The sequence below is a fragment of the Pygoscelis adeliae genome, unplaced genomic scaffold (genome assembly GCF_000699105.1).
Source record: "Pygoscelis adeliae isolate BGI_AS28 unplaced genomic scaffold, ASM69910v1 Scaffold14, whole genome shotgun sequence".
NCBI lineage: Eukaryota > Metazoa > Chordata > Aves > Sphenisciformes > Spheniscidae > Pygoscelis > Pygoscelis adeliae.
In genome coordinates, this window is record NW_008825109.1 from 10,707,483 (window position 1) to 10,718,681 (window position 11,199).

General features: G+C 38.2%; 1 protein-coding gene across 1 annotated transcript in view; it reads right to left on the minus strand.

Moving 5' to 3' along the window:
• Positions 1-11,199, minus strand: part of ROBO2 (roundabout, axon guidance receptor, homolog 2 (Drosophila)) — a 623,567-nt gene that overhangs the window by 226,286 nt on the left and 386,082 nt on the right. Inside the window, exons 23-24 of the mRNA XM_009327889.1 lie at positions 8,767-8,923; positions 2,454-2,714 (exon numbers count right to left, since the gene is read on the minus strand). Of these exons, the coding sequence (XP_009326164.1) occupies positions 2,454-2,714; positions 8,767-8,923 (418 nt within the window). The remainder of the gene's footprint in view (positions 1-2,453; positions 2,715-8,766; positions 8,924-11,199) is intronic.

Here is an 11,199-nt window from a genome sequence, read left to right on the forward strand (position 1 = left end):
CATAAGAGCATGTACCACACTTGAAACTGCTAACTTAGGCACGTGGGAATCTTTGGGTGTCTCTTCATGAGGTACCATGACCTGATTCGAGTCGGCAGCACATTGGGATCCAGGATTCTGCTGGTCTCTTGCTTGGACACCAGCATAACAGAAAAAATTACAACTGTCACCTGTTTGGTCACCTAGCTCTAATATATTTTTGATGAAAACTTTGCGCTGTATTATTGCCTATACTTCATAAGTGCAGTAATTATCTTTATTCAAACAGTCTTTTTTTTTTTCCATAATGTAAATCTATCGGATCCGAGAATGTCACGGTAAATGTTATGTACCATTGGAATCTCTCTCCACCTTGGTGTAGATTTTAAATTATTGCTTATTCTGAAGCTTATTTGCAGAACAAATGTTTCCCTTCTGATATACAACCCCCTGCTGATTAGCAGTTCTTGAATACTTTTCTGCCTGGACAGCAGGTTCTTAACTATGCAGTGTTCAAAACACTGAGCTAAAGGGCACTACCATCTAACTAACCCTCAATAAACAGTGTGATTAGCTCCCAATCAAGCAAAATACTTAAGTATATGCTTAATGTTAAGCATGTGATAGAACAATTGAAGTCAATTCCTCATGTACTTGTAGTTAAGCATATACTTAAGTGATTTGCTGGATCAAGGCCATAATGATTATGTACTTTTCCAGTAATCTCTAATGTGCTCTTTCTTAAATTTCTAGTTGGCTGGTCTCTATATTTCTCTTCCGTTACTCCTACAGTATCCTATCTGAAAGGTCTCATCTTGTTCTTTTGTTTTCCCCCCCTCTACACTGGACAGGTTAACTTTGTGAAAAGAAAACTAAGAAATCTTTCTTCCCGCTTAAGACAATGGAGGACTTTCCACTGACTTTGAACTGCACTTGTGGAACAGCATGGTATCTGTCCAGCCAGACAATATCAAAGCATTAAACAATTCCATGTCACAACTGCTGCAAAAATAATTTGTATTTGCAACTCTCAATATTTACCCTAATACCCGCTATAAACTCCTAGTATGAAAATACAGGTTCTCTCTTCTATTTTTTTTTTCAGAATTTCAGGTTCTTGTGACCTTACACAAGAGCGACATTAAAATCTGTATATTCCTAAGCACATTATGAAAGTTCCCAATCAATTTTCATTTCTTCAGAAAGGGAGCAAGACCTTTCCTGTCAGCTGCAAGAGGCTTTGCTACAGAGTCCTACCACGTTATCCGCTCCCAGACTGGCACCCACAGTTTGTAGGGCATAGAAAGGGTAACAGCTGCAAAATGCAGCAGCGATTGACCGCGCAGACAGGGTATGCATCTGTGTGCTGGCTCAGAAGTCAGCTACCTTCAAAAGGCCAGGTCTAGCTGCTGCCTGGGATTTGGGTCTGTCCCACAGGCAGGCCGGGGTCCGTGCTTGGCAGCGTGACACTGCAGCGGGACCAAAGTACCCTGTTGATTAAGTGCAGATTGCAGACAAGGCTCGAGGCTTCGACGGTGTCCAGGGAAAACAGCTGGCTTTGATTTGGCACCGCCTGCCTACCTGCCTGATCTATTTATGGTAGCTCAAGCTGAATAACTTTGTGGCTTTATTTACCAGCAAAGAAAGGCTGCTCCTCCGCTGGCAGCGCGCCATTCAGTAACTAGCTCTGCTCCTCTCCTCCGAGATTCACGGGCTTTGTCTGGATAGAAAAGTTGTAAAAGGACAACTGCGGCTTAGGGAACATCCAGAAAGCAACTGACCTTCACCGTATCCCCAGCCTGGTGCAGCTGACAAGTTCTTTTTCAGTCCCTGAAGAGATTGCTTCTGTTTGTTTTGCAGGGGAAATGTTACTGTGGTATTTGCTTGCTTTTCCTTTAAATAGGCAGAAAGCGCACTAAAACGCTAGATCCATTTTGTAAATTCTAACAACTTCCTTCCTGCTATTTCTGGGTTTTTCCCTATGAATCAGAAATTTTCATGGTATTTCACACTACAGTCAGACATGCAAATGCTTCATTTTCGTGTGACACAGGGTAAAAGCTGCTACATTGCTATTTCAGGTGACTAGCATTATTTTTAATCAGGAATTTAGAACCTCAATATTTTTGAAAATCCTAAAAAAATCATCTTTTACCAGCCTCAAAAGAGAGTACTTTGAACTGTATAAAAGTTGTCAGTATGTGGGTGTTAACTACTTAGTTGAATGTATACAAAACTCCAGAGGAATATTCTTTAGATTTAACATATTACCAAGCATTAAGGTTTAAAAAGCACCTACTAATGTTTAAGGCCTTCACACTGTAGATACAGTTTTGCTATTTCTTCTTCCATTTTACTGCTTTGGAAACATTACTGAAATGTTGTTGAACACAGCCGATATCTATGTCATCAAGGAATAAATTATTATTATGCTTTCATTTCCCAGACCGCAGGTGCCCCCTTCAAACATTTACCATGTCTGCTTTGCTATATCAAACTGGTAAGCCCTAGTTAATTCATCAAGGTGGGCTTGAAGCATTGGCTGCATCTCCTCTCGTGGAGAAGGCGTGAGGGTTGCAGTTGACTGTTGCCCAAAGGAGATTGCAGGCGATGAAGCTACTCCTCGGACGGGAGGTGTGGGAACACGATCATCGTCTTCTTCAAGCTCATCCTCCATGCCCTGATGTAGGTAGGTCTGAACTGGCAAAGGCGGACACCAGCCATCACTGTCATATCTAAAATAAAAACCAGGTAAACTTAGTATATATCAAATCTCATCTCTGACGTGCAGTAGGGGGTATACAGGATTTCTGCTACAGCTTGAACCCTTGCATGCAGTGTGAGCTTTAACATTTTTCAAAAACAGGGTCATAATCGCTCAAATTCTCCTTACTGAGTCTGTTTAATTTTTCCCACAACTGCTAAGCAGTTTGAACAAGATGTGGAACAAAAAAATTACCGATCCATTATCTCATTTGTTAATGGTGATTAGATAATGTTACGCCACAATCAACAACAAAAATGAACTCACTTCCTGGATCATTAACCTAGGAGAACACAAGAAAATTGACCTAGACATGAAAATAGCAGCATTCTTAAAAGACAGAGCGAGCTTTAAGTAGTTGCACTTACGCCCTTCCTTACTCCCATCCTCCCTTTTATTTGTCTATAAATTTACTATTTGTTTTTATTTTGTAGCTTAGATAAAAAGCTACACTTTCCACATAAACTCTGGTTTTTCCACACTGCATATAGGTATCTACTGTGACGTGTAATACATTCATGTCGCAGCAGCACTGACCCTAAGCATACGCTATGTCACAGCACCAGCTGATAAGACACATTAGCACACATGTTGACAGCTCTGCCAGCACCCCACCTCCTAACCAATCTTTACTGGGACTTACCTAGACAGTGCTAAATTTCTGAATGCTTTCAACACATCTGCCCGAAGTAAATTAAAAGATTAACAACTACCAATATTCTTCAATACCAAATTCTTCTCTCCTCATATAAAAGATGTTCTGACAGGTTTTTCTGGTTCAATTTTTAGTCTTATACCAAAGGTGTAAGAGGTGATGCTACATCTGACCAGGGCTAGAAACAGAAGCTTTATATTCTACTACCACTTCTTATGTAAGTTTTTCCAGCGATTCAATCCTTTTCTGTCTCTGTCGTCATCACAGACCTCTCAATTCAGCGTTGTATTACAGTATCAACCCAGGACCCTGTCCTTTAGAGACACCAGTATCACCCAAGACACATAGGCCCTATGACTGCGGTCATTCCCCGTGCATTATCTCCCCAGAGTAATTCCCTAATCTGAACAAAACTTCATTTGTGCACAGCTCTGCTGATGATTACCCACTCAAATCTCAACACTGTCTACTCTTCCCATATTCAAAACATCCAGCCCGTCTGCAGTATCTTGAGCATCTGCACACATTTCTTCTTAACTCCCAGCATATTACAAAATACCTCAGGTTAGACAGCTCTTTTCAAAAGGAAACCAGAAAACCAAAAGCTTTCACAGCTCCTTCACTCCATCTCACTCTCTAACAACCATTCCCCAAGCGTCATCTAAGTCGCTTTATTTTCTTTCCACCTTCAAAGACTGCTGACAAGGTACACCCCTTGTGTCTGCCATGCAGGCAGGCAATGCATTGCGTTATACAATTAATTTCTCAAACCAGTTTAAAAATACTCCTTTAAGGCTCCTGATTTGGAAGGAAGGAATTACCAATTTCCCAGAGAAAAATTAATCACTGCCAATTTTCTCAAGTGTGAAGCTGGGTTACAAAAAGGCTGGGAACACTGAAACAGAGAAGTTTCAAAGCCTGTATTATGAAAAGAACATTTACTGCAAGCAAAGTCCAAAGATTTCTGAAATTAACTAAACTACTTTTTCCTTATTCAAAAGTCTGTAGTCTGTATTTAAAAATAGAGATTCAGGATAGGTAAAACAACCTGACTTAACCATCCAAAAGTCTGCGGAAGACATATCTTGTAATTAAGGCCGGTATCACTTTAAATGTATATCTAGATATAACCATATATAGATACACAAACATACGTTTGTGTACAGAGGTGCAAATAAATGCTGCAGCTTAACACTTGGCATTTAGGAGCTTTTGAGTGAATGGTCATTACCATTTCCATAACACAGAGATTTAAGAAAATGTTACATGATACATATTCAATTCCTTAGGAGACAATTAAGATATAACTAGCTCTAATTTGTCTTTCCTTGCAGTATTCACTCATGACATTGCCACCCAAGGGTGAAGGGACCATCCTAACTCATGCTGCTAAAAATGTACAGTGCAACAGCTTTGTCACTTACTTTTACTCTCTCAACCTCATGCTTTGGTATAATGGCTTCTTCTTTAAAAGGGACAGGGCAGAAAGATACTCCTTAGTGACTTTTCAGTAATGCATAAATGAGCTTTGGATGTGCTCGCCTTTTGACCTACTTGCTTCAAATCCCCCAGTGTTCAGCTTGACAGTAAAAAGATTTCTTAGTAAAAAGATTCTGCACAAGTACCGTACCTTTACCTAGATTTTGTCTGAAATGGAAAGGAGCCTAAGCCTGAAGTTCAGGACATTGAGATTCAAGATCTCAGGTACAAGAACCTTTGTCTTCATAAAGCAAGATGGCCGAAAAGCCACCAGTTCTAACCTGCATTTTATAAAAGAAAAAAATCTGCAAGAAAAAGCTAGCAAACCTAACAGACTACATAGTAACTACACCTCATATAAATGATACGGTTATTGAAACTTCTGGAACCAGCATAGCGAATATCGATCACATTTTTGGTTTTCTGAGTAAATACAACTTGGTGAAAACGCATGCAACATATTTCAAGTACTTCTTATTAAAATCTAAGCACCTTAACTTCACTAGGGACCTCTGATTGTACTTTCATGATAATTAAGTCCCCAAACAAGTTCTGGTTAACAAACACGACTCTCTAGGTTTCTAATTATTTTTATTCTATTCTCAGCATTTTTATTCTATAGTAATCTTCTATTATTAAAAAGCTTGGTTCATTACATTGATAGATTTTCCTCTTCAAAATAAAAAATAGATGTGATTGTCCTGGTTTCGGCAAGGATAGAGTTAATTTCCTTCCTAGTAGCTGGTACAGTGCTGTGTGTTGGATTTAGGACGAGAACGAAGCTGATAACGCACCGATATTTATATGTATGTGATAGATAGGGGCACATTCTATAACAATTCTGTTTCATTACACACATTGTTGCAACAAAGAAAGTTTCCCTCTCTAGGCCTTGTCAGAAAGGATTTTTTGATGTAAAAGGAAATTTTTTCTAAAAACAGAAAATGACCATCAAATATACTGATATCCAGCAGCTAATATTCCGTTTTAAGGTGGAATCAATAGTAAGAAATAAAAATAATCAATGATAACAATATGAAGGCTGTCTTTACTGGGGTTGGCTCAAGATCATGCACATTATTGGTGAAAAAATCTAAGTAGATGATAATGAATAAGTAATAAGCATTTCCTTACTGTCAAGTTTATTAGATAAAACCAAGCAAAAACATCTTCTCTGAAAAGTGCGGGAAAGGGAACATGCTTGATTGGGAGCTACTACAGGAAAAGAGAAACTTCAAAGACTCTGCGGTATATACAAGAGAAAAGTTAGGAAGACAACAAGGAACAAGCACAGAGTTTGTAGAAGACCACAAAAAAGGGGAAAGTTTCACAGGAGAGAGCTTGCTAAGGAAACAACAGTATAAACAGACTTTCTGCACAGGTTAAATAGGAATTTAAGACATCCCAAAAGCTAACCACATTATATAAAATGGCTGCTTGGATTAACATGTTCACCTTTCCTTATGTTTGTTGCAGTTCATGGAAAAATGGAGGTGAATGCAAACCTCAGTTCTTCTGGGCAGAAGATGGTAGAGAGAACTAAGAGTGTGGTTTTTTTCATCCTTACCTATGATTAAGTTAGGTGACTTTTTTTTTCACTTGCTGCTATTGTGGATTTTCTTTTACAATTTATAAGCCAATAGGCCACTAGTGTTAATTTCTAGTAAGCAAAATCAGGTGTCAAAATTGTTTAGTTTATTTGGGATACTCATGCCAATGAAACTCACACTTGAAATCAAGAGTTATAGGAAGACATGCACAGAAAAATAAGTCTCTGTTTAGATGCCAGCTTCCTTATTTTATTGCTCTAAACGTTCACCTTTCATATCACATTGTGAGAACTTTATTAAAGTCTTCAGTTTTTCTGACTGGAAGTTCATTTTTCAATTGTAATTTACAATATAATTACATCTGCATGTAATTAATTCTAAAATTAAAACACATTGAACTTGTCATACATAGTATACATCAAAGCAAATCAAGAAAAACAGAACAGTTTAAAAAAATTGCTTGCTTTTTTTTTTTTTACCCAATATGTCAATATTAAAAGGCAACATAAGGAATGCAGTCTATGATTCATTCCTTTTTAGCATGTTGAAAACCACAGAAACAAGATCAGCCCCTGAATACAGAACAACCATTAGTATTGGATACATCCTCAGGAAGTATGGGCATTGCGGATTCATTGGTTTCAGTAAAGTCGGTTGCAAATTACTGTAGCTCAAGACTGATACTGTAAGCTAATCTTCAAATTTTTTTTATGTTTGGTAAAATGCACATTAGAACGTCTTGTTACAACCACGATTAATGAGATATTACAAAAACCAGAGAAGAGTAATTCAAAAGATAATCAGAGGAAAAACTAAGTCTGAATTGTGGGGAACCTGGAAGGCTGGTGATTACCTTATCCTTAAATAACCAGTGTTGTCTTGGTGACCAACATCGTTCCTTCCAGCTCAATAACAGATACTTTATGCAACTGAGGAGTCAAGCCCTGTGTCACAAGGGATTTCTCTAGAAGGCATTTCCATTTACCTTTTATGCTATTTCATTGTCCTGAAAGAAAATCCAAGTTGTTTGCCTTCTGCAGCATAATTATTTTAGTGAAATGGCTGCACATGTGTTTTAAGGATATAAACTGATAAAGACAAATATTATATGGTGAAACCATCTTACATTTATTTTAGCTTTTTATAACAGAATACAGAACATAATGATTATATGCACTTTTTGCCTTGACTTTTAAACAACACTTAACAATCACTAAGGTTATTCATTTTCCCTTGCATTTGCTTTGAAATTCTAACTCTAATATAGCCTGAATGAACCTTCATTTTAAAAGGAACTCCGCTGACTTACACAGTTAGCTATTATTCATTTTAAGAGTTGAAGGACTTGGTAGACACTCAAATATTAATATTTAATTCTTCTAATTTTCATTATAGAAGTAGTGATGATCAATTCATGCTTACAAAAGAGATAACACTGGAAATATTTTTATTCAGTAAAGCTATTACAATGATTTTTAAAACATATGTTTCATCCTTAGGAAATATTGATTAATCCGTGTGTTTAAACAGGCAGAAATTTGTTCCTGACAGAACAATGATTCTCAAAGGCTCCAACAGAGCTGACTACAGTAAACTATTTTTCTATATATTCTGATTTTCCTCCAGAGTTTGATAACCTGGTATTTCACATAATTTCACTTTTTAAAAAGCATTCCATAATTGTTCTTTGTGCAGGAAATGTCTCTTTCCTCTCATTTAGTGCTTCTTGTGAGATCTTGTGTCCTTGAGAACAAGTTTAAGCTATCCAAAAACAAGTGTACTGTTCCAGAAACTCAAGAGTTGTTTAAATGATAAAAAAAGGCCTATAAATAGCATGCCTTCCTCAACTGTGAAATTTCTTTTAAAAGCCGATGAGAAGATTATTATCCGCTGGTAGATCTTCTAAAATTAATCCAATTTAGCGTGAGGGTTTTTGTTCTGTTGGCTCTAATATTTTTAAACATCAAAGCAGTGAAAAAATACAAGGAGCCAGATTATGTCATCCTTACTCACTCTGAGTCCCATTATTTTGCAAGCAGTCCCAACAGAATTCAATTAAGCTGCCTATGAAGTGAGATACTTCTCAGCATGAGTAAGCAGAGAAGCCCTACATGATGATGAAGCAAGGTCACTTTTATTTCCATCTTCAGTCACCATCAAGAGAAGATATGAAAACTTTCCTCCTCCATAGCCTTGAATAAGTCTATAGCATAAGGTGCTCTCTCTTTTTTATTTTAAACAAAACAGAGTAATATCGGCACTTAGCAAATTTTTTTTTTTTAAAAGCCTCATCTCTGCAAACCACAAATTTTTCTTCAAAAGAAAAAGAAGAAAATTACCCTGCTTCTTGCTGATCCACCCCATAGTGTTCCAGCTCTGTGCCTGGAAGCGGCTGCACAGGAGGGGGTGGGAGGGGAACACTGGCCCAGTTTGAACCATTATTTTTCTGGGGCTTGGCAGTATTTTTGTTTTTCTTCTTTTTCCCTCCTTTGCCACCTGCAAATCCAAAAAGAAAAATAAAATGTTAGAGATATAATGTGGGGAAAAAAGCTAGCTATTTACATTTCTTTGAAAGAATTCTGATTCCAGATGGCATGCCCCAAAAAAGAAGATGTATTTATATCTCAGCAGAATCAGCATCAACGTGCTAATGCTGTTACAAGGTTATAAATAATAATAGAATGGAATGGAAAAATATTCTGAATAATTGCTGAAAATCACTTCCTTTTAAAACTCCATACATTTGCACCACAGCAGTACACAACCAAGGAAAGACATGTTTTGCTATATCAGAAATACATTTACTGATTTATTCATGTCTGCTTGAATTCACTGTTAGATAAAAATGTAATAGACCATAGCAAATTATTTCAAATGTCAGAATCCAATGTCCTTATAACACTGTTTTGCATAATCTTTTTCTGTGGAAAACACAGAGGTTAAGGACATAATCTAAAAAAAATTGTCATTAGACTCAATATCTTTCAGCCAGAATGACAAGTGTAAGTTGTCAAAACAAAAAGAAACAGGGTTTTGCTGATAGGAATTTGCCAAGTTCCATTTTTTAAAACACCAGGAAGTAATCTGCAATGTTTTAGGACTGTCTGTTTCACAGGATTCAAATATCTTGTGCCTCTACGGAGAAGAGGTTCTATTTCTGATGTACAACTCTAATGGAGGAGGTTAGTAGAAATGAGGTGAGCAATGCATTTTGCTTAAGGCCTCTTTTCTTTTCTTATCATCCTTGTACCCACTTCTCCAGTTGAGACACTTCCATTTGTGGGAAAGTGATCTTACAGAAAAAGTTCTCTTCCCACTTGTTTCGCTTTCTTTCATTTTGCCCTGACTCCTCTTTTTCTTGTCAGGAATTCATTAAGAGGAATAATGGCACAAAATTTCAAATCCCTTGACTGCTTGGAGACCCATCTATTTATTGCCATTTTGTTGTGGCTTTCAAACTCTCTGGATTGTTGGGTGGAAGAATGGTTTGTCATATGCTTTTTCAGTAGGGTAACCAGATGGCAATCACTCATCCCTTGCCTGTTGCAAAAAGCACAGTCTAATCCATCTTACCCACTGACGCCTCTTGCTGATTTATAAGGATCAGCCAAAAAAAAAAAAAACACATGTAAAAAGTTCTCATCAGTGATGAATGAAAAAAATCACAGCTGACTTGCAAGGCAGCATGGCACGGTGTGCACTGGCAGGCGCCACCCTCTTGCCATGGCTCTAGCTTTAGGCATAGACACATCCAGAAGGAGGTGCAATTCTAGCAATAGCGACAAACACGTCATGGGACTTTTTGCCTGAGGGGCAGTGGCTTTCTTCTGTTATCACCAAATGTCAGCTGGACCAAACCAGGAACGAATAGAGAGGGAAGAAACAAGGTGATTCTGTGAGTCAGAAGTAGCCAAGACTTCTCTTTTCACCTCCTGTTGTAGCTGCTAGAGACAGGCAACAAGTCCGGCAAGGTTTCTAATCAGCCTGGCTGGCAGCATGTTGCAAACAAGACTTTGCTTTTCACTAGTCAATTCCAGACCAGAGCTCTTCCTTCCTTGTCTTGGAGTATTTATAGTAAGTCCAGCCAAGACCCTGTCATTCACTACGTGCGAACTGAGCTGATACTCCATCTATTAGGATGCAAGACAGGCTCTTCCCTCCTTTCACAGCCTGGCAGAGAGGGAAGCTTTCTTGAAAAGGGAAAGAACATTTTGATCAACAGAAAAGAAACCGCAGTGATGGTGGCAATGAAGGAACAAATACACGAGCCTTCTGGAGGGAAAATGAAGCTTTCAAAGCACAGGTACGGTGGAAAGTGGAGTTAGAAATAGGGTCACAGAATAGTACAAAGGAAGTACATTAATTTTAATTTGTGGGACATGGGGGAATTTTTGAAAAGTCAGCAGGAGTAGGAGCTAACAAGAGCTAAGGCAGGAGGGGCTTCTTTGGGAGGAAAGCACATGCATGAGAGAGAGAGAGAGGGAGTTGCAGGGGGATTTAAACTAGGAATACTCAGAGAAGAGAAATGCAGAGAAGACCTTCAGCTTAGAGATTAGTTGAGGTGGAGAGGAAGATTTTGGAAGTGTAGCATCTTGGTAATCTTAGGAGACTGGTAAAATGGAGGTTGGATGTGTGGGGTGCTAGTATGGAGTCACTTGGATTTGGGGGCTTTTGGAGAGAAAGGTCAAAGATAACGGAGCTATTAGAAAGAGTGAAGCAGAGAGCTGAGGAACTGTTCAGATGAAGAAATAAAAGAAAGGCCCTCCAAGGTC